Source organism: Mesocricetus auratus, unplaced genomic scaffold (genome assembly GCF_017639785.1).
Source record: "Mesocricetus auratus isolate SY011 unplaced genomic scaffold, BCM_Maur_2.0 Super-Scaffold_100024, whole genome shotgun sequence".
Classification (NCBI taxonomy): Eukaryota; Metazoa; Chordata; class Mammalia; order Rodentia; family Cricetidae; genus Mesocricetus; species Mesocricetus auratus.
In genome coordinates, this window is record NW_024429205.1 from 15,014,648 (window position 1) to 15,039,337 (window position 24,690).

The 24,690-nt window shown below is 43.1% G+C and overlaps 1 protein-coding gene across 1 annotated transcript in view; it reads left to right on the forward strand.

Moving 5' to 3' along the window:
* Positions 1-24,284, forward strand: part of Ldah (lipid droplet associated hydrolase) — a 59,967-nt gene extending 35,683 nt beyond the window's left edge. The window contains exons 5-7 of the mRNA XM_040730774.1: positions 9,745-9,979; positions 16,082-16,164; positions 22,398-24,284. Of these exons, the coding sequence (XP_040586708.1) occupies positions 9,745-9,979; positions 16,082-16,164; positions 22,398-22,589 (510 nt within the window). The 3' untranslated portion in view covers positions 22,590-24,284. The remainder of the gene's footprint in view (positions 1-9,744; positions 9,980-16,081; positions 16,165-22,397) is intronic.
* Positions 24,285-24,690: the final 406 nt, after the last annotated feature.

A 24,690-nucleotide genomic window follows, 5' to 3' on the forward strand; every position in this document is an offset into this window, starting at 1 on the left:
AAAACGTTTCTTCATTGATAATTTCCCTTTTTTATTATGAAAACTTTAAAAAATCCTAATTACAAAAATTAAGGTACTTGAAATATTCAGAAATAAAATAATTATGTAATGAATCTATGAAACCCATCATCTGTAGTAGTATAGCTAATAATATTTATTTATTTTCTTGTAATATTTTTCATGAGTATTGAGCTAATTTCCGTCTTTATGGTAGTTCATCTTTATATTCATTTTTTGTCTGTATTAAGAAATGGATATAATCTGTGTGTTGATTGCCATTGTATACAGAATTTCTTTTTTAATTAATTTTTATGTAAATTAAAAACAATCTCATTTTATATATCAATCCCAGTTCCTTTTCCCTCCTCTCCTCCCATTCCCCCCCCCCATCTACTTCTTAGGGAGGGTGAGGCCTCCCATGAGGAATCATCAAAGTCTGTCACATCATTTGAGGCAAGTGTTAGGCCCTCCCCCATGTATCTGGCTGGGAGAGTAACCCTCCATAGGGAATGGGCTCCCAAAGCTCATTCATGCACTAGGGATAAATACTGGTTCCATAAACTGCCCAAGACCCCAACTGACACCCACGTTCAGGGGTCCTGGTTTGGTCCTATGTTGGTTCCCCAGCTGTCAGACTGAGGTCTATGAGGTACCACTTGCTCAGGTCAGCTGTATCTGTGGATTTCCCCAGCATGGCCTTGACCCCTTTGCTCATCACTCCTCCCTTTCTACAACTGGAGTCCAGGAGTTTCGGCTCAGTGCTTAGCTGTGAATCTCTGTTTCTGCTTTTATCAGCTACTGGGTGAAGGCTCTAGGATGGCATATAAGGTAGTCATCAATCTCATTATAGAGGAAGGTCATTTAAGGTAGCCTCTCTACTATTGCTTAGATTGTTAGTTGGGATCATCCTTGTGGATCCCTGGAGATTTTCCTAGTGCCAAATTTCTCTTTAAACCCATAATGGCTCCCTCTATTAAGGTATCTCTCTCTTTCCTTGCTCTCCTTCTTTGTTCTTCCCCTAGCTCGACCTTCCTGATCCCTCCTGTAGTTCTTCACAGGCAGAACCCACCTTTGCCATCTACCGAGTACTGGTGGTGACAAACGGTCTCCGGTCTTCTTGTGTTTTTGCTAGGCAATGGGGCATTCAGAGCAAATATTAGAACTTCCTTCTTATTTTGATCCACTCCCATGATTTCAGAGTGCACTTCAATTCTCAGTTTGTTTGGATATAGATCAACCAAATACAACCCCATGGTTGCTCGTGTGTGTTTAGTTTCCCTTGCTGCATGCAGTTTTGTTTTAACATGGGTCACAGTAAAGGACCATTTGTAAAAATAATGGATTGCTTCCTGTTTCTGCCAGCTGATTTGATCAGCCCAGAGTTCCCTAAGGATTGTGGATTACACAACTAGTGTGGAATCTGTGTGATACTTTCAGTTTGGTAGTGACTGAATTAACCATTTGTAGTCTTGAATCTCTGAGGACAACGTAGTGAACACAGGCATCTGATTTGAAGTCAGTGAACTTGAAACTGAAATGAACAATGAGTTTCCAAACAAGACTCAATTATCAGATATCTTGGAAAACAGATTGCTTTCATTAATTGATTTCACTGGTTATCTATAGGGAAAGTTAAGAATAATCATTTCCAGTATCACCACTTGAAACATTTGCGGTGTGTGCTGTCACATTTACCTGTGTTCAGAATACAGTGGGGTGTGCTTTGGTTCTACTCTCCTAAAGGAAGAGCAATGGTGTGAATGCAGGTAGGTGGAATTCTGCATGCTTACTTTTTACAGATGTATTTCCTTGTTAATTATGTGTGTATGCGCCTGTGTGGTCATGTGAGCACAGGTGCCTGCTGAGGTCAGAGGAGGGCGCCAGATCCCCTGGAGCTGGAATTACAGGCAGTTGTGAGCCACCTGATGTGGGTGCTGGAAATGAAATTCAGGTCTCTCTGGAGAGCAGCAAGTGCTTATTGACTGCCAATCCATCTCTCTACACTTCTCAGTTTTTACTGAAGTTACTTGTTTTCTGATTATTGATTTGTTGAGTTCCTCATGTGCTTTGGAGATTTATCACTCGTTAGACACATGATGTGTAAATATTTTCTCCTGTTCTAGATTATCTATCCACTTATCAGTTGTCCTCCTTACTACACGGAGTTCTTGAGTTGGATATAATCCTAGTACTTTGGTTTTTGCTTTGGTTGCCTGTGCCTTTAGAATAATGTCTGGGAACTCCTTGACTGGAAGACAAAGACTGTCTCAGATCTCTTGAGGGCGGAGTTGGAGTTGGTTGTCAGCCACCTGACAAGGGTGCTTGGAGCTGAACTCTGGTTCTCTGGAAGAGCAGTACATAATTTAAACTGCTGAACTTTGTCTCCAGCTCTATTGATTAGACTCATTCTTAAATAAAAAATGGAGTTGTTTTCCTGATATCTTTTAGGGAGAAGTTTGTTGCTGGCCTATAGAAACATTATCAATCTTCTTTAAGTACTGATTTTCTTATCCTGCAACTTTACTAAAGTAATGTTTTATTCAGTTCAAACAGATTTTCAGCATGCCATTAGGATTTTCTGTCTGCAATAATTAAACCTCATTCTTCTGATTTATACACCTTCTGTTTCTTGAACCTTTAGTAAGGATTCCAAGTTCTGTTGTCTTCTTCCCGATAGAAAGCGTCCAACTCCCTGTCATGGACTGTGATGCGAGCATCAGGGATATCATAAACGGCTGTAGCTGAGACACATTCCTTCTACACCTGATTCATTGATAAATTTCATTAGAAAAGGATATTATATTGTTGTCAGATGATTTTTCCGCATTGTTGCCACGATTGTGTAGTTTTTGGTTTCCATTCTTGGAGTGTGGCCTGCTGCATTTATAGACTCCCATCACCTGTATTATTGTCTATTAAGATGTGATGAGTGAGAAAGATAAAGCAATACTGAGAAAGCTGAAAGGGGGCTGGGAGAAGGGAGTTGTGTTCCTTGGGTCCATACCTAAAATAGTGACCGTAACCTTGGATGAAAATGTACTCTAACTAAATTATGAGATTAACTAGAGGAAAATTCCAACCATATCCTGTACAGAAATGTATAAAAGAAAAGAATAGGAAAAGTCTTATCTTGTAACTCTTGCCAGGAGAAAGCTGTTTTAGCTGTGTAATACTATACAAAACAAGCCCCAAGAGAAAAAAATAACTGAAAACGAAGTGCCTTGCTTTAAAGTAATAAAAGTTTGCTCTTTCAGGCACTACAGGCAATATAAGAAATATGAGTGGTGACATCATTACTAGTACAGAGGGAAGTATAATAACAGGATGCTGTAAATAACCTCATGCAAGTAAATGTGGAGCTTCAAATGAAATGGACTCAAGTAAATGTGGAGCTTCAAATGAAATGGACGCAAGCCTGGGGGCAGGGGATTTAGGAATGCAAATTCAAGAAGAAATATCCTGGATAAGCTTGAGTGAACTAGTATAAGTGGAATAAATCAATAGTCCATCCTTTTTGAGAGAATAAAAACCCAGATCCAGATAGTTTCACTGAATTATTGAATATTTAGAGCATAAATAATTGTGTTATGTTACTAACCCTTCTAGAAAGTGGGGAAGGGCCTGTGCTTTCAACTCAGAAAAGTTTATATACTAATGAGCATAGACACAAATGAGAAAAGTGACAGGCCAATCTTACTTACCAGCATACAAAAGTCTACCCAAGAATTACTGAAGAATACTGACTGTCCAAGAAGAGCCTGTGTGGCCATAACGATGGCCAGCCCGGCTTCCTGACCACATTGTCAGCAACACTGAGACTTCTGATTGTGTTGCTCCCTCAGCTGCTACTAAGCAGCCTGCTCGTTGGCCTGGATGGGGAAGGGAGGATGCTCTCTACCTGGGAATCCTCAACAAGACATAGAAGAAGCCCTAGCTATCTCAATATGAGTGACGACTTTGCACAGACCCACCCACTTGAAATCTGTTAAGTCTCCTTAAGTATAAAACAGCACCAGGCGGTGGTGGTACACACTTTAATCCCAGCACACATGAAGCAGAGGCAGGAGGATCTGTGTGAGTTCGAGGGCAGCCTGGTCTACAGAGCGAGTTCCAGGGCAGGCTCCAAAGTTATAGAGAAACCCTGACTTGTAAAAAAAAAAAAAAAGTCTAACACAGCATCTCTATTGCTTCCAGGAATGACGTTAGAATTACCTAAAATGTAGAACTCAGAATTGGGAGGTGGAAAGTTATTGGTTAATATAACACCACCATTCTGAGTCCAAAAAGATTTTTATTAGTTTTACCCCTCAGACTCCTAAAGCATGCTGTTTTAGTGTTGAAGTAACATGAGAAATACCTACTTTACAGGATTAGAAAATGTACAAAAAATACTTCTGGGTCAGTTCAGAATCTGTCTTTATATTGTGGCTGAAAAGCTGCATGTTGTCTAAGAAGCATGTTGCAGCGCTTACAATACACTGCTACCAAAACAGCAGTACAAGTTGTCTGAAAATCACCCCACACACCAAAGCATTTTCACTCATCATCTAGGCCATGCAGGAACTCCAGGAACAATACTTTCTTACTGGACAGAGGAGGAAACCCAGAGAAGCTCAAATTATTGTGACCAAATTGGAAACAAAATATTTCAACTATTGTGGAGGAAAAATTTACAGGAAATAGCTGAATACTTAGCTGAGAGATAGGACCAAGAAAAAACAAGATCTGACTAGAAAGAAAAAACCCTCTTCAGTTTTCACTCTCAAATCCCTGTTCTATATTAGTGAGAAACACAAAGGGAGAATTCCAGGGGACACCTGAGGAAATTCAGCCTTTGGGCAATGTCATGAAACAGGTGACCAATGAGAAAGGCCCTCAGCAGGAGATGAAAAAGAGCCAGAAGCACAGCCACAGGAAAAGTGCATTGGTTTCACTCAGAAAGAGACAGAAATACAGGAAAACAATGGTCAAACATTTGATGACATCTGAAATCAGAGAACAAACCCACAACTGATATAATGCAGCCAAAGGCTTGGGACTACATTGTAGAGAAGATAACAGCCAGCATATCTAATGTAGTATAAAGAAACATTTTGAATGGGAAAACAAATTCTGGATTAGCAGTTAGAGAAGACTTTCTTTTAAAAAACACAAAGAGCAGTAACTGGAAAAGAGAAGACTGGGTGAGCACTGCGGCCTCTTGGGTAAAGGCTGGGACCTTCACCTGACTACCAGATGAGATCCCCGATGGTGGAAGGAAATGGCAGATGCCTTCCCATATGTTGTAATCTACATATGTGCACTTTGTGTGCGTGTGCATGCCCACACACATATACAGTAACTAAATGTTAAAATGTAAGGTTTTTGTTTTTTTGTTTTTTGTTTTGTTTTGTTTTGGTTTGGTTTTTCGAGACAGGGTTTCTCTGTGGCTTTGGCGGCTGTCCTGGAACTAGCTCTTGTAGACCAGGCTGGCCTTGAACTCACAGAGATCCGCCTGCCTCTGCCTCCCAAGTGCTAAAATGTAAGTTTTAAAAGAGGAAACCAAACCCAATGTAGAAATGGTCAAAACTTGATTAGTCTTTAAAAAGACACATCATGGGCAGTACATATCTGAAAATCAGCATCACTAATCACCAGGGACATACAAATCAAAGGCACACAGTTGTAACCCTGAGGATATGTCAGGATGACTATTGTCATGGCACACTCTCCTCTAGACATGATTTGGCCATTGCCCTGTTGAGCAGTATGCAGCTGTAATTCCTGGAAGGACACTGAAACAGAAGTGAGCTCGGTAACTTTCCCTCATATGGCAGAGGAGGGGCTCACACAGCCCTACTCCCTCCCCAGGAATGTTAGCCATAACAGTTGCTGGAAAGACAGTTTTCCCTAATGGTGTAGCACCCATAAGTTGCTGACAGTCCTGAAAATGACTCCAGGTAACCTCACTGGGTGGAATCATTTCTTTGTTTTTGTCATTGAGGCTCTAAATGGGTGAGCTGATGCTGATTCGTGTTTCTTTGGGAAAAAGTTCTCTCAACAGGTATATAAAAAGCAGGAGGGATCTGGGGAGACGACTCAGCAACCAGAGCACTTGCCATGGATACTTGAAGACCAAGTTCAGATGCCTGGATCCCATGTAAAGCCACCAGATGGCCACCAGATTTCAGAGTGAAAGATGGGTGCATACAAGGTGTGACAGCTTATCAGAGTGTACAGTCACAAGTTGAAACCTTGGTGAGAGCCAGCAACGAGGAGGGAGAAGCTGCATAGTGGTTGACTAAATGCTGAAGACTGAGAAGAGAACTCTGAAGCTTAAACATTTCAGGAGGGCCAGACATGCATGAACTCTATAATTTTGAGATTTTTCTCCCAAGAGCTCACCCCGCTCTCATTAGATATTGTAGAATTATCCCCCTGTACTTCTGGCAGAAAGAATCGACAAAGATTCACTGTGAATTACACAAGAGCACTGTGTTACTAACACCATATTCGCAGCAGCTAATTATTCTTGGTACACTGTATCTAGCTAGCAGGAAAAAATATTACAAGACAAGCTGAGTAGCAAAAGGCACAGCCTGAGAAATGGAACAAGCAATAGACCCATATATGCGGGTATATGAATATTAGCGGGCCAGGAATTTTGAACAGTTATGATGAAGACATTAAAAGTTCTAATAGAACAAGCAGCCAACGTAAACAGATATGGGACTCCTATGAGGTGTGAGGATGTTGCCCATCCAAACTCCTGAAACAGAGATGAAGATGGCCTTTTTGAGTAACTTGAACATGGTGAGTAAAGGATTTCTGAGCTTGAAGATATCTCAATAGAAACCTCTAAAGTCAAAAAGCAAAGAGAACCAGGAAAATTAGTATCAGGAGACTGTAGGACTCTACAAAAGATGTGAGAAGAGCAACAGGAATACTGAAGGAGAGAAAGCAACAGAAAGTAACTGTAAAGGATAACAACTAAGTTCATGTCAGACACCACACAAGAGACCCAGGGGCTGAGAAGACACCACACTGGATTAACACCTCCATAAGTCATGCTACAGTCCTGCATTAGTTTCCAAACTACAGGAGGTAAAAATAATGAAATCCTGAGAGACAAGGAGAAAAAAACAAGCTCTTTATTTACAGAGAAGGGAAGGCAGGAATCATTTCCAACTTCTCAGAAGTCACAGTAACGGGAACATAGAAGATGTGATATATTCAGTGTGGAGGGGAAGAAAAGAAAAACACTGATAAGGAATTTTCTACGGTGTGAGATTGTCCTTCAGAGGCTAAGGAGTTTTAATGACACTTCAGATGAAAACAGCTGAGGAGAGTTGTCCGTACCAGCCTTTGCAAGAACTGTGCTATTTTCTTCAGACAGAAAACACTGGATCAGAAAGCAAGATCTGAATATAGATTGAAAACAACTCAAATATCTATCAGTAAAATGAATAATGTTTGTGTATTCACATAGTGGATAATTAGCAAAGATGGCATCGCCAAAGATGAAGTTTATAAACATGAGGTTGGATAAGAGAAGCAAAACTGAAGTGTGCTGTTACCTACAATTCATTAACAAAGAGCATCTCAGGTGTGAAGGACAGTGATCACTGAAGTGACAGGAAAAGAACGGCCCTCATGAGGTGATGGATGCTGACATGAAGCCTCGTGACTGGAGACACCCAGGCAGACTGTGCTTTGCATCTTCTCCTGCTTCCTGATTGGTGTATAATGACTCGCTGTGTTGCATGTTTGTGTTTGACATGCCTCACTGTATGTGTGTGTGTGTGTGTGTGTGTTTAACTTAAATGTTGAAGACTAAAGCCAGGCCTGGTGCCCAGCTTGACATCCTCAGTTCATAGTGGAAGGAGTGAATTGACTCCCCCATGTTGCCTCTGATTTCCAGATGTACACGCTGACATACATTTGTTCAACCATGTGTGTGTACAAGTACACACATGTGTGGATGCATAGACACACAAACACACATTTAAGAAATGTTCCCCGGGCGTTGGTGGCGCATGCCTTTAATCCCAGCACTCGGGAGGCAGAGGCAGGCGGATCTCTGTGAGTTCGAGGCCAGCCTGGTCTACAAGAGCTAGTTCCAGGACAGCCTCTAAAGCCACAGAGAAACCCTGTCTCGAAAAACCAAAAAAAAAAAAAAAAAAAAAAAAAAAGAAATGTTCAACTGTATTTAAAAATTAAGGGGATAGTTCTGGAGAGATAGCTCAGTGGTTAAGAGCACTTGTTGCTCTTTAAGAAGACCTGCATTTGATCCCTAGGACCCACATAATGGATTTCGACTATCTGTAATTCTAGTCCCAGGGGGACTCACTAGCCTCTTCCTGCTTCTGCATACACATGGCGCACAGGCATGCATGCAAGGAAAACACCCATACATATAATATAAAATAAAGGTCAAGAACCTTAAATGGATAGATAGCCTCTGTTCTCATTTTCCTATTCTATGATCTTTTAATATTATTGAGAATCCCCATTTATATTCCTGTTTATACATTGTACTTAACTTTAACTATTTTGGCTTTTCTGATCTCCTATAGAGATCATGTTCAGTTCAGTGATAACTATGAGGTAAATACTGTTTGACTTATGATTTGAGTGGTGCTCATTTTCAGCCACAGAAGTATTTGGGTATATTTCTGTCTTCTTATTGAGCTATATTGATGATTTTACCCTTCAACACTCTGCAATGAAGTTAAGAGAAACCCACATTGCAATATACCTGGTAAGATCCATTGTTGGGAACATATGTTATCCTGTTGAGTATCCTTGGCTGTCAACATTAGGAACCAAAGAGCTTTTGTAAAGGTGACTATTTCCAAGTGTAATCAATAAAGGCAAGCTGATAGCAATGGAGCCTTGCATGTAGCCCTGCTCTCTGGGGTATCTGGACCATATATGGAAATCAATTCCATCCTGTCACCAGTTCAAAGGGCTGAAATCACTCCTACTGTCCTTAAGACATTAGCTTAATGGCTTTCATGGTGCCCTGGTCTCAGTAGTGAATGTCTCCTATCTAAATAGACTTGAGCAGGGTGGGGGGGGTGTGGGGTGGGGTGGGGGTGGTGTGACTCTCACCCTGAAGGCTAGGTAATACTTGCTGTTATGAAGTGCCTGAAGGCCAAGTAGTACCTGCAACTACCTAGTGTCTTTAGCATTAGGGGAAGTAGTTGCTATTTGCCCTTTATACATGATAATAGAAATCTTCTGCCATTGTCTCCAACTTTGGTTGATTACTTAAGATGGTGTATGGGTAAACTGAGGCACATTCAGTATGAACTACTCTGTGTCTCTGATTCTTAACTCTTTTATCTAGCCTTTCCATAATCCACACACCCCCACTCAGAAATGTACCCGGGGCTACTTGGCTTGTCCCAACTGCAGCCCCACAAACACCAGTCCATGACACTTGGGTACCATCAACGTCAAGTCTGTGTGTTAGTTCTTGCTGCAGTAATCCTTCAAGGGAATGGTGAATTACCATCATGTCCTAGGAAGTGTCTACCATTCCTCCTCCTTCCAGCAGTTAGCCACAGTGCCTCCAGGAATTACCTCAGGGCCTCTCCAGAGCAGTCATGGGGTAAGAATACAGTTGACTTCAGTTTGGTCTGATCAGGTCTCTAGTGTTGTTCTAGGCCTGGTCACTGTCAGGACAGTGTAGGAAGAACAGCCAACCTGGGGGCTATTGTGTAAGAAAACCTCTCATCCAAGCGTCTTTCTCTCTGGTAGGTCATCCACACCTTCCTGCTGTTTCCCACTATTGAGCGGATGGCGGAGACGCCCAACGGCAGACTTGCTACTCCAATTTTATGCTGGTTTCGGTATGTGCTCTATGCTGCCAGCTACTTAGTCTTTAAACCATGTCCTGAAATAATAAGGTCCTTCATAACCACAAAAGCCCTTCAAAGACTGAACTTTACCTGTGAAATTCCTGTGAAGAACGCTCTTCAGCCGTTCTGCCTGGGTAAGCATGATTTTAAATGGTGTGTGTCTGCTGTTGTCTAGGGAATGTTTACAGAATAGTCTTGGACAGTTCATGTATATCAGGCGGTTATGTGTTTGTATGAAAATCGGATAGACAAACCTCAGGGAGCTTCAGTGTTCCCTTCTGGTTCTGCACTGTGGCTACAGCATGAGGAGATATACCAAGCATAGTGCACAGCATGGGTGGAGTCCTCCCAGGAATCCAGAGGTGCCCAGTGGTTCAGTGTCTGCAACAATGGCCCCAGAGAGTGGACAGGAAACACGCTGATGTTGATCTTTTAAGTCAGGTTAGAAGAGTTTAAATTATGACAGTGAATAGCACCAGACTAATACATTTAGTACTGGCTGCGTTGCTATACATACTTTCAGAACATGCCAGTGATTAGTTTTCCTAATCTGTATTTTGCAGAGTAATGATTCACTGGAATTTTTAAATGATTTAAGTATTTATTTATTTTTTTGTGTGTGGTTGTTTTCCTGCACATATGTCTGCACACTATGCTGACTGCTGGCCCAAAGAGAGTGTTAGATCAGTATGTGGAACATAAGAAATTTTTTTCTTTAATTATGTATGTAAGGTCTAAGTACAATAATTAAATGACAGGTATGTGTTAAGTGAATAAATAATATATATACAATCACTTAATTTTTTGTTTAAGCAAGTGTTTAATGTAAAGATATATCCAAGTCTTTTCTACAAAGGAGTCATGAATGTTTTCCTGAGAAACATCCCTGAAATCACTAGAAAGGAAGGAATCTCCCTTATAATTGCAGTGATTGGTACTCCAGCAGCCTGGGTTGTAAGATAGTTTAACCACAGGACACATTCCCCTTTTTGACAAGGTCATCTAAAACCATCCAGTTGCATTGTTTCAGGCTTTCCCTCACAGCCACAGTAACATCATCATCTTCAAAATACACGCTAAAAAGCAGAATGAATATTGTTCATCTCTTCAAAATACCTACTTGCATACAGACGTATTTGTGTACATGGCCCTCTTGCTGCCTGTTTCATCTGGTCTCGCAATTCCTCTGTTCTGGGTCTGGACTTACAATACCCATGTGATCAGTTGTTCAGTGGTCTCAGTTTTTCCTAGTCGAGGTAACTTTGGTTACAGGGAAAGTAAGCAAGAACTACTTCTCATCCTTTCTAGTCCTCGGCTCAACTCTGCCTGGACACTTACTCCAACCTTGTAGCCCTGAGCTGATCATTACCAGTGTCTCAAGCATCCCAGCCAGCTCATCCCCTTTCTCCCCTGGCTCTCAGCACCCACTGCCTCCTTTGCCACAATCATTGAGATGGCCTTGACTGAGGGTGGTAGTGGGCCCTGCCACGTCTCAGGCCCTGTTTATCAAGGTAAGCAGTATTCATAGCGGCCACCTCAGTGGCATGATTAAGAAGAGTTATCAAATGATCAGGTGAGACGTCATCCTCAGGACTCCTTTTGGTCCAGCTCCATCCTCCCTGTGTGGGCCTGCTCGATGTCTGATGGCCCTTCAGAGGATGACCTGTAACTCACTGCTTGGACTTCAGGCCGCCTTGCAGTGTTTGTGCATTATGTAATGTCTGTGCTCCAGGAGAAATCTTATGGAAACAAATGGAGGAAGTTTGCTAGTCCAAGTGGTAGATTATAAATCCTGCCCTGTCTAGATAGGGTGTCCTCCAGTGTCCTTTAGTTTGTGCACACATTTGTTGTTATAGGCTCTGAAACTTCATAGACCAAAATATTTCCTCATTTCAGGTGTCGCCACGCCTTGGCAGAGACAGCACACCAAACCCTCTACTCCATCTTCACATTCCCCCCTCTATGACATTAGAGAAATGTCACTTCCCATCTAGAGAGTGGCCCTAACTCAGCTAGCAGACAGCATAGGCATTACCTCTGCATCCACCAGGGCAATTTGATTGTGACTAGACTGTCTCAAATGTTTTTAAAGACTATATACATGGATTTACTCCCTTAATTTCAACTCTAGAAATTTGCTACTACATATATTCCCTGCTGCTGATGTGCTTTCATTTCATGTGACGTAGTCTTCCCACTAAGACAGCTAAATTAGATTTTTCTGAACAAAACTAAAAGAAAATATATTTTAACTCAACAGTATCAAGGTCAAACAGCTTAAAATGTTTGAAGGTCTTTTTGTTAGGCTAACCTGACTTTTCATCCTTTCCTTTACCTAATGAAAGAAATATAGCCCAAGGATGTCCTGCCAGGTTCCAGTACTTTGTCAAATAATTCTTGTGAAAGAAACTTTCCTCTTTCTCAATAAACATGGAAATAACTTTTTAAACTGTTTAAAGAGCTAATGATAGCAAGCTTCACAACTGATCACAAATTTCTCAGAATATTTTCAATTAGTCCCAGACTAATTTTTGTTACTACAAAGAAACCAGACATCAACGTGATCTACTTGGTCACTCAGGTGAGCCTGTGAAAGTCTGTTCATAAACAACCTGAGGAAAGTGCGACTGGAGGAAGCTAAGCCTAAAATCCAAGAAAAAGGAGCAGAAATATTTTGTCTGTGCTAGATTTAGGTCAGGGGTAATTAATAGGGCTCTAGGACCTCATCTTTCTTCTAAAATTAAATACTCCTATGAATGTTTCCTTTTTCTCCAAATAGTTTTTACTTTCATTTAAATTATCTTCCTGTCTAAACTGTGGTAGTTTTTAAATCATGCAATAACGACCCCAAGTTCTGTATTTCACTGTGGTAAATATACTGTTGTTTCTGTTTCAGACGGGTCTTCCTGCATCTCTTTAGAACCTTGCATTTTTTACTTCCCTTTAGTCATCCCTGGGAGTTATAAGTTTATGGCAGATGTCAACAGAATCTTTTACAACCCCTGCTATCCGTGCTGATCCATCCCACCTGTGTACCTGCTTAGCTTATCATGGGCTTCAGCCTCCATGTTTGGTCTCCATAGTGATATCAGATCCCAGACCACTTTAAATAAAGGATCAGGCTCTTCCTCCCCACCCCTCCAAACATACCTAGCCAGGCGACAGTCTCCCTCAGCCCCTTCCCATTTGTCACTTAGCCCTTCTTTTTATATACCTGCTATAAGCAACACACATGATAGACTCATAGAGGAAGAACATCCATGCCTGTAAGTTAACAATGGAGCAGGAGAGGCAGCTGTGGTGATGTTAGTGTGTGGCAGTGGCTGCTGTCAGAAGAACAGATACGGGATTAGAGTGGCACTTAGAGAAAAGCAGATCTGGGTCATTTTCACAACAGAGGTGACTGAGGCTGGCCGGGAGGATGGTATCAAGACAGGCCACAGGAGTTACAGAACAGAGGTGACTGAGGCTGGCCGGGTGGATGGCATCAGGACAGGCCACAGGAGTTACAGAACAGAGGTGACTGAGGCTGGCCAGAAGGATGGCATCAGGACAGGCCACAGGTTATACATAAGGCAGCCTTTGTGGCAGACTGTGAGCATTTGGAACACCCAGTGACGCTGTGCTATGAGGTCAGTGCCCTATTGGTCCTCAGCCATCAGGCCTCTCTCAGCTTCCCTGAACCCTCCAGCCTCTCTCTCCTGGACATCCATGGTGACACATGAAGGTGGAATGTTTCAGAAGGCGGTGGTAGCAAAGAAAACAGAGCATCAGGTCCTTGTGAACCATTGTGCACCTGTATTTAGACTTTAAAGAAGCCTAGGTAAACAAATGTCTTCATTTCCATTCTCCTTGCACTAGACATTTCCTTCTCAACAGTGCTGGAACTCTGATATCTGCTGGGTTGCCAGGCATGCTGTTGACAGTCATTGCCAAGAGCGCTGTGTTTTCCCCTTCGGAATTTACATTTCTTTTTGGTATTATTACTTCTGACCACTGTATTGCACTGGGGGCATTGCTGAGGAATGACAAAGGTCACTTACACAGAGCTGTTACTAGAGATGAAATGAGACGTCTTGCTTAAAATAAAGGAAAAAAGTAAACTTAGGTGGAAAATGACAGGAAAAAAGTAAAAATAAAAATAGGTTGGAGTATATTTCAACAAAAACATGATTTTCAGAATTGTGAGCATCTCAAATTGCTCTGATTTTTCCATTTCTAGTCCATACCCATTCGGTGTTTGTTCATCTGCCCCCTTCTTGTTGACTTCTAGAAATTTTAAAACGTGTCCAGATGCCAGTACTTTTCCATATGGTACACATCTCCTTCATTCTATATACACTCTCTTAATGCCCAGAATAGCCAGCTTCTCTCCTCTTCTGAAGACATACATGTCCACGTCCCAGATCTCCTGTGTGATGTGGCCATGGCTGAATGTAGCATGGCTGAGCTAGCCACAGTGGAGAGTCTGACTTCATGACTTGGTTCTCCAGAGGCCACCCTGAGTCCTCTGGCTACTGTGTTCATCAAGAGGCTCTTCCCTGGGCTGGCAGAAACAATCATGGTATCTAGATTAAGGATTGTTCCTGCAGCCCCTTCTGGAGGTTCATTCCCTCAATTCTATTTGTCACATGAAATCAAGTGAAAATCAAGGATGACCCCTTGTAGATCCCTGGAGCTTGGGTCACTGTAGCCGTGTCCTCTCCAGGGCTTTGCTCTACGAAAGTCACTGGATTCACCTTCCCAGATGCTGTCTCTTTGATGCAGAATGGCATTAGAACTGTTTCAGTCATGTATGGTAGATGATAGATATGCAGACAGCTGCCTTTGAAAGGAAGTTATTGCTTGCAGCTCCCGGTGACAGGGGACATGCCACACCAGACAGGTGCGCACAAGGATGCACCCCATTAAGTCAGGAGGCAGAAGAGTCATGTGACGAACAGCCTATGTTGTGGATTCCATGGAAGGCTGGGATGAGACAGGCTGGGCACCTGGGTGGGGAGATCTAGGATTGGCTGTTATAATTTCTGAAGTCTCAGGGTGGTCTCCTGTCTGGTACCTAGCCCTGGAGTGATTTCAAGGGGGGAAGGGTAGGATGCTGGGTTGCTCTGTCAGAGCTACAAGAGAGTACATAGCTGGGGTTTGAGACTTTGGTGGGTGGCCTGCATAGGAAGGTTGTGGTCAGTGGAGTCTCTGTCCCTGGGAATGGGAGCTTTGATTTGATACCCCCATCTTGATGACACTCCAGCCTGTGAGGACGGTAGGAAGACCCCCTGGAAATGTTGTATGATGACTGACAAAGCTCTCTGTGGGCCGTGAGAAGGCCTAACCAATACATGGCAGCCATGGAGGGGTCTCCCAAGATCCCACATGTGTGACTTGAATTCTGCTTCTCTATCACTAAACGTGTGACTCGGTGCCTTGTGTTTGGTATTTTGATAATAAAACCAGGGAGCCAAGAAATATCTCAACTGTGGCCAACATCAGTAAAAATGATTTCTGAATGTAGCAAAGTCTTCCTCATGGAATCTGAGGTGTGTCATGTTTCTAGATGCTTCCAGAGACAAAAGTGTAATCTCTTAATGAAGTCTTCTGAACATAAAAGTAGCAGCCAAAGTGTTTACATGCTTGTTTTCAAATAGCTCATTTGGGAAAATTTCAAGTGGATTTTTCATGTCAAATGGAAATAACTTCACCTAGCTCCCCCACTGCTGAACTGAATAAGAAGGACTTCATTTACCCTATTGCCAAAAGCAACTGAAAAATAAAATGTGAAAGCAACATTTTAAGGCAATGGATGTTGAACAGTGAGGCAGAGATTCTGAGAAAAGAGAAACCAGTGAAGTGAGTTTTACAATCATCTCCTTTTAATGGTTGATGTTTCCAGGCTGTCATGCAGGGATGAAGAATACCAGTGGAGCTCTTTCACTGCCCAAAGGGTGTTGGTCATGTTCTTATCCCCTAGGATGCATTGGTATCTTGGGGCCTTGCTGGCCAGGGTAGGCTGCCCCTCCCAGGGTTGACTAAGACATAGTCCTCTGTAAACACACCTTGCCTTTGCAAGCCTGCCAGGGAGCTCATTGTGTCTTTTGGACCCACAGTGTCTAATGTCAAAAAGCACTTAGCCTCTAGAAAAAGGAGTCATATGGATTTGCTAAAATTAAGTTGACATATGTGTTTCTTCCGTGTATTCTATGTGTTTAACTGTTAGTCTGTTCGTTTGTTTTTTAATGAAGCTAATGCTGCCTACCTCGGGAGCCAAGAAATGATCCATGTGCGGAAGAGAGATGATGAAATCATAAAGGAACATTTACCTAAGGTAACCACTTTGAGGCTGCAGGTATGCCAGTTGATGGGTAGAAATACTTACTGAGAGATGAGGTTAGAATTGGTCAAGAACTGAAGACTTTGAGCCTGTGTAGATTCAGACGGAGTTCTGTTACACTTGAAAGTTAGATGGAGTAACTAGAGCGGGTTACAGCTACATTAGTATATTTTGACACTTGTTTTGTTGAATTGACTTTTAAAAATCAGTATGTTCTATTTTAACAGTGTATTAAGCTGAGAGTTCTCAGCAGCATCTGTAGGATAAATGCGTTATGTGGAAATGTAACAATTAAAACAGAAAAAGAGCTAACATTGCATATGTCTACTCAACAGGAAGCCTATCTTTCTCATTCTCCAACACATAGGGCTCTCTTGTTTTCACAAAAACAGTAGCTTTCTGATATATCAGGAGGTATGTGTTACCTGCAAACAGGAGACTCACACAAACACATTTGAAAGTGCCAGTCTCCAAAGCTATAAAGCTACCATACACAAATGTGCTCATATATGGATATCTGTGGCACTTCTGGGACATCATCTGTCTGTGTCATCCTGAAGAGGGTAGATCTGCTGTGTTTTTTTTAATGTTTATCTGTTTTTATTTGCATTGGTGTTTTCCCTGTATGTATATCTGTGTGAGAGTGTTGGATGACCTTACGATGGAGTTACAGACAGTTGTGAGCTGACATGTTGTTGCTGGGCATTGAACTAGGGCCATTTGGAAGAGTAGTCAGTGCTCTTAACCTCTGCACCATTCTCTAGCTGTCATTTTCACTCTTGTTCTGTTGCTTGAGCCCTGCAAATGACTTCCTAGGGCACATGACCTGCAGCTGAACTTTGCCCACTGCCCGGAGCTGTTCTGTTAAATTTCAACACCCACACATCAGAAGTGCTATGTGTGGTTAGTTTGAATTCAGAGGTTTCATTAGTATAAGTGGATGCCGACCCTCAGGATGTTAGTACCGTGTGCTCAGGGTATAGAACAGTAGTGGAGTGCTTACCTGGTATTGTACAAGACCTGAGTTCAACCTCAGCACAGGCAGAAAAACATTAGTATCTTTTTTTAAAAAAATAATTTAAATATTTTTATATTTTTAAATTTAAATTAGAAATAAGGTTGCTTCACATGTCAATTCCAGGTCCCTCCCTATTTCCCTCCCCTCCTCCCGTGCCCTCCCACCAACCCCCTATTATCCCCTCATTTCCCCAGGGAGGGTGAGGCCCTCCATGGGGGTATCCATAGTCTGTCATTTCATCCAGGGCAGGGCCCAGACCCTCCCCCAAGAGTTCAGGGTGAGAGTGCATCTCACATTATTGGATGGGAGTCCAAAGTCCATGTGTATACCTGGGATAAATACTGATCTACTGCCCAAGGCTCAATAGATTACCTAGGCCTCCTCACTGACACCCACATTCAGGGGGTCTTGATTAGTCCCATGCTGGATTCCCAGGCATCAGCCTGGGATTCAAGAGCTACCCCTTGTCAGGTCAGCTGTTTCTGGGGGTTAAACCAGCCCAGTCTTAATCCCTTTGGTCATCAGTCCTCCCTCTCTGTCACTGGATTTTTTGAGTTCAGCTCAGTGCTTAGCCGTGGGAGTCTGCCTCTGCTTCCATCGGCCACTGAATGAAGGTTCTGTTTCCCAGACTCTCTGGCCATGGGATTGTAGGCTGGCAAAACATTAGTATCTTAAAAAAAGAAAAGTTTCATTAATATATTGATCACATGTTGAAATATTTTAGATACATTGTAGTAAATGTATTTTAAATACATTTAAGCTAATTTTACTTATTCCTGCATACTCTTTAACACTGTTGCTAGGAATTTCTGTAGACAACACTACGCAGCTGAACTTTACAGTTAGTGTGGAACACTGACATCTGCTGGGTGTGGTGGAATGATCCCTGGTGGATGAGAGACTCTGATAGGGCTGGAAGTCAAAACCTAGAGACGGCACTGCATTGAGAACCTCTTCTTAAACTGTGACACACTAACATGAAGCTTGTCCACAGTGCTGATTCCTAGCTGCTTAACCCCCAATACAGTCTTCTGAAAGCAAGCATTATGTAATATTGGCTTAGAAAATATTTTATTGTATTAAAATATTTATTTCAATAGTCGCTGGGGAAATGCCAGTATCTGTTTGCTTTATGTTATCATATCATCTTCCTATGTCATCATTTTTCCTAATCAGCAGTTGTCGAGTGAGAAATTCTGAATTAAGATAAACTGTTTCTAGCTGACTGGAGAAGGTTGGGCAAAGAGGACCCACTACTCTCCAGGGCTGTGCAATACTTCCAGCCTTCAGGGTATAAAATGACCATAGAACAACAGTTTATTTGTAGTTAATTTACAAGCAAGTCTGTTTCCAAACTGCATTTTAGTTCTTCAGGTTGGAAGTTTATAAAAACAATTCAAGTCCTGCTTTATAGCAGGATTGCCAGACCCTTGCTTCCAAAATTCACACTTGGGGAATGACTGGACCTGACATGTTAGAGCTGGTCCTACCACCTGGGGAAGTCAGCTGCTGCAAAATCCTGCTCGGTCCAGATCCTGTTCGTACACTGTGCTGAGAAGGAGGTCAAAGAAGGTGCTAACTTATCCCTGTGCTAAGTTAAACCCAGGTAGTCATTCCCAGGTGAGGTGTGTGCTCATGCATTGTGGCAGGACTGGAAGTTTTGACACTTTCTCAGGGGAAACCTGGGAGTGTGCTGGTACACAGTCAACACTTGAAGGTTAATATTAGCACAGGCTCCAGAGAAGCTCTCCAACTCCAGGGAATAATTGTGTCTCTACGACGACGATGACATCAAATGCATGGTAGAATTTAAGGCATGTCCGGTGCTGTTCACCATGCTGCGGTGCAGCTCCAGTTCTGTCTCACAGTAACTCCTTACGTGGGTTCACTGAAATGCCTTCTGCCAACCAAAGAGCAGCTCTCCACTCAGATAGGGTTGGCTCTGTTCCTCAGCATTCCTGAGCTAGCACAGAGACACAGGAAGTGATGGCAGCTTCATGTGATGTAGTGAAATAAGAGGAAGTATGCTGCAACTTAGTTTTGATAACAGTGACTTAACATAATGTGTCCCCGTCAGCTTAGGAAAACAAGGGAAGTTAACTGGACACATAGTTCTAGGAAGGTGGACATTGCCTCCCCTCTTCTGGAGATCGTTTCTTCCAGTGGTTCTTAGCCTTCCTAGAGCTGTGACCCCTTACAGTTCTCATGTTGAAGTGACCCCAACCATAAAACTATTTTCATAACTACTTCATATCTGTAAATATCTGTGTTGTGGATGGTCTTAGGTGACCTCTGTGAAATGGTCCTTTGACCCCCAAAGGTGTGGGGACCCACAGGTTGAGAACTGCTTTTAGTCAAAGCTGGAAGTTCCTGAGACTGCAAATGCCTCTGTTTTCAAAGCTGTACTCAAGGATGCCCTCTCCCCATTTCCACCCAGGCAGAGGAACGCAGAACCTTTCTGCTTATTCACACCACCCAGTATGAAGTTTCTGACCCATCACTGATGCAAAAACTTTCACATCAGAGGTCACACTGTCTCTTCACCTGGCTCAATCCCACTTTTCCTTAAACCTGGCTCCCACTGTCAGCTCCAGGAAGTTTCCCCAGCTGCAATCATCCCTGTAGCTCTCACGGCTCCCTGTTTAGAGTTAGAATATCACAGTTGTCACACACAGTGTGTAAATGAACAGCCTTTGACTTGTCCATCCCACGGAGGAACTGTCATTTTCATCTGAGGGTCCGCCACAATTCATAGTGTCTGGTGAACCAGCAGTGAATGCGTGCTAGATAGGTTGGTGGAAAGACAGGTCAGTCAGGATGCTCCTATAGACTATGGATTATGTTGAAATACAGTCAGCAAAATACTTTAAAAATTAATTTGTGATACAGTTCTGTGTGCATCTTTATTGACGCATTGGAGAGCAAGAGGGAGTAACAGGTACTGGGGAGATTGTGCAGCAGTTTGCAACGAATGCTGTGCTTACAGAGAACCCAAGTTCAGATCATATATCCATGTCAACAACTCACACCCGCTGTACTCCAAGTCCGGGGGGATCTGACACCTCACGCCTCTATGGGCACCTCCACTCATGTGTATACACACGCACAGACACGTGTGCACACACACACATGTAATTAAAACTTAAATAAAATTAAAGATATAGTAGAGTTGCTACTGTGAGTTTGTAGAAATGAGTGTAATTTTGTGTTTAGTCATCTACAGTAATTTTACTACAATTTGAGTACATATGTATTAACAACATTGTGGCTTATTGTCTATTTACAATTGAATGAAATATTAAATTTTAGCTAGAAGTAAATAACAAGGTTATCCCAATCACTGGATCTAGGTGGGCTTGTAGACTCCAAGGTAAAAGCCCCACATTAGGAAAAGAGAGGCTGGGCTGCATGAAGCATTGGTGTGGACACTGAATAAGTCATAAGCAAGGGACAGCATCAAGAGCAGCCATTCTCAATCTGTGGTTCACACACATTTGTGGGTAGAACCACCCCTTCACAGGAGTAGCCTGAGACCTTTGGAAAAACAGATATTTACATTAAGATTCTTAACAGCAAAATTACAGTTATATAGTGGCAGTCAAAACAATTCTATGGTTGGGGTTCACCACAAAATGAGGGACTGTATTAAAGGGTCACAGCACTAGGGAGGCTAAGAACCACTGATCTAGACCGATATAACAAATATTTAGCAACCACAAGATACAGCCGCTGACCAATCAGAGCACATAGCACCTGCCAACAGCTCATTCTGATATCCCAGTATCTTCACTTGAGAGATAATTGGGGAAATGTTAGAATATTTGGAAACATTTCATTTTTCGGTGGCGTGTCTGTTAAGGGTTTTAGAAGACTGGATGCAGTGGGGTTGGGAAGAAAGGATTCAGGAGGAGGAACCAAAGACCCTTAGTTCAGGTGGGGCATTAGCAGATGGGTGAGGGAGTCTGAGACTGTGGGTTGCCGTTGGTCTAGATTTGGTGTAAGGGAGGATGGGGAAGTAGCCCAGGCTGTGGGAGGTGGTTGCTGCTTGTGTGTGAGACACCTATGGCATATCCATGCCCAGATGTCTGCTGTGAATCCTAGAAGGAGGAGTCTGGGCTCAGTTTTGGTTTTGGCAAGATAGGCCTGTAGTTGGAGCTGTGACCACGCATAGTGGCCACCTACGGAAGTCTGTAATATAAAGAAAGAAGCCATCTGAGGGTTAACGCTTGGCCATTCAAGTTGAAGGTTGGGGAAAGAGGAGCCAGTGAGCATAATGGGAGTAGAGGCAGGAAGGGGCACGAGGTGAGCTGTGGACTAGAGTAGCCAAGGGAAGGAACAAACTGTACATTTCACCTCTCTGCTTGTGTGGGAGCCTCCGGGGTCTGCTGTGCTTTATCAGTCAGGTACCTGGTGTGTCTGGAGTAACGTGAAGGTCTGCGTCCCCTATTCTGTCAGGAGATACAGGTCCCCTCCAAAGAAAAGTGAATTAGTGTTTGGTTATAAACTTGAAGTTTTCATTTAAAACTCACTTAGGAGGGAAATCCTACACTGCCGTGACCATCCTTGGCCCAGGCTTTGGAAACAGCTGTTGTGTGCTGCTTCTGGACTAAGTCTGAGCATCACTCTGGTCCGCAGGAGCCTTCAGTTGTTCACACAGGGAGCACATTGGCTGCAGCCCTGGGAAGGAGGTGGGCAGCTGTGGCAGGGCAGGTGGTGCTGATGCTGCCCCAGACCAGGGCTACCATGTGTCTTTAAGAAGGGACAGAATGCCCTCAGGGAAGGAGCTGTCTGTCCTGTTTCCATCCTCTGCTTAGCCTGTCCTAGGCAGAGGTGCCAGCTGCCTGTGGGAACGACCCTGTGCCTACCACAGGGCTATAAGAAAACAGTGTGACCTCTAGGTTTGTAGTGACTGTGTCTACTTAACTGTCTCACTCTCCTTCACCTCCTTCTCTCCTCTGTCCACCCCAGTCTCAGTACACATGATGTGGCCAGGTGTCTTTTAAAGAGTTAGAGGAATCTGCCACACAAGATTCCAGGGAGGTTTCTTGCAATCACACTCCTTAAGGCATCCCATGGTCTCTAAGGGCTCTGGAAGTGACCTTAGGACAGAGGGCAGAGCCGGGCACAGGTATTGCTCTCCACACCCTGCAGTTCACTGGTGTATGTTGATATTGGGAGCGTGGATGAAATGCTGTTTCTTGTCTTTCAGCTGACATTTTACTATGGTAAAACAGACCGCTGGTGTCCAGTAAAGTACTATGAAGACATGAAGAAAGATTTTCCAGAAGGCGATATCCGACTCTGTGAGAAAGGAATAGCACATGCTTTTGTCCTCGGCTTTAACCAGGAGGTGGCTACCATAGTTGCTGACTGGATAAATAATAAGCTGCCCAAAATATAAACGCTGGCTCAGGGGAAACGCACCTACAGCCAGTACATGGGGGTGAATGTCTAATCTTAAAGCTTGAAAAGGAAAGGTGAGATCCTCTTGGCTAACAGACCACCAGCTCCCAGATTCCTGTGCTTACACTAAAGTGAACACAGTCTATGACTCTTTCCACGTCTTCCCTAACTCAGGAAACACAGTCATCTCCCCAATGATTCCTCTGTTTACAAGAAGCCCAACAGCACTGTGCGGTGCAGTTTGCCCAACATGATCCGTACAAGCTGCAGAAATTGTAAATATAGGTGATTCCCATTGAGTTACTGCTTTAGAATTGCTTGTCCTGGATGCAATTATGAAACACATACTAGAAAATGAAAAGCCACCCATGAATGTGAAGTGTGTGTCAGGTGTGTGAAATGTTAAGACAGACAAGCACACCCTCCTCTTCCAGTTCCCAGGAGCAATGAGCAGGGGACACTGGCAGTGAACTTGACTTTCCCTTCAGATACTGGTTAAAATCAGTCCAGACCTTGTGCAGATCGTGGCTGAGGTCATCAGCATGTCTTCCTGATCCTCCCGCAGTAACCAGGAATCAAGGTTGCCTGACATGTATCAACTAACTAGACACAGTTCCTGACTCTGACCTGGCCCTGGATGGCTAGCAGACTCCTCCTGAACCTTAAAATGCCAGTTCCCTGCAGGCTTCTCTAGAGCAAGAAAGGAGGGATGGACTGTCCACATCAGATGTGTAAGGCAGTGGAGTCGCTCATGGGTGTGAATCTTCCAATGGAGCTCCATGGACAGGAAGCAGTGAACCACTAACACCATTCATGATGCCGTTCACTACCCTATGGTCCTTCCGATTTGAAAATCTCCTAGAACATAATTTTTGCAAAGGTTATAAATTGTTGAGTAAAACTTTAACATAAACTCATTCCCCACTTGCCTAAACTTTGTTGATTTGGAAGAAATTTATGAGTGAACAGAAGTAATCCATTAAATTTTGCATTTCTTCACCTCTGAAAACATACTCCTGGCTGAGAAGGGGAGGAACTGCTATGCTGCCTGCTCTTAATTGACTCAATCCTAGAATTTCAGACCCAGTATTCCCCATGGTCTGTAGTGACAGTGACCGTTGATGCATAATTGTAAGTGTTCCATTTTCTTCTAGAGAAAAGCTCTCATAGAAGTATCATTCCTCATGGTCCTTCCTCTCAAAAACCTAAGATGCTGGTGAAAGCTTTGGTTTGAAGTACCGCCAGCTCGGTGGTGAGTGATGGATGAATTTCCATCCTCTGCATGGCTTCTGTATTGGAGCTCTAACTTCTCAGAGGGGAAAAGCCAAACTCCAGACAGTGAGTGTCTTAGTCCATGTAGAAGACCGTTAGCTACACAGTGAGGTTCCATGCTGCACACAAGTCCTCGCTGGCATCTGCACACAGAGGCCTTCTGGAGAGCTGACCTGGGAAGCCAGGAGTCATGCTCTGAGCCCCTTGCATATAGGACAGGTCCAGTCAGTGGTAAGAAATCAATGCATAGGAACAAGTCCTGGTGAGTCAGTGCTCCTGGAACAAAATGGCCTTCAGGATTGCCTCAAGAATGATTCTCCGTTACTCTGTTTTCCAGACTTCTTAAAAGACCCAGTGCCTCATTCCCATTCCTCCTCTAAACAACTAATGATATTTATAATAAATGTTTTGCCTGTGGTTACCACTGTGTCTGGTCTGATCTCCGTGTGCTGTGGGCAAGGATACAGTGTAAGCAGTACAGGTTTTAGAAGAGTGACTCCTTAAGGATTATAGAGGAGCTGGAAAGAGAGCTCAGTGGTTAAGAGCACCAGCTGCTGTTCCAGAGGACCAGGGACCTACTACCCTCATATCAGCTCACAACAGTCTGTACCTCCAATCTCAGTGGATCTGACACCTTCTTCTGGTCTCTCTGGGTACCACGTATGCACTTTGAGACCATTTTGAACTACTTGGCAAGACCCTGTCCCAAACATAGAAGGAGGAAGAGGAGAGCACAGAAGACAAAAATTTATACCTAGTGGATGAGATCTGTTTCCCAATAGTTGTGCCTGTATGTTCCAGTTAGCTATGTGATGGTCCCTGTGGTC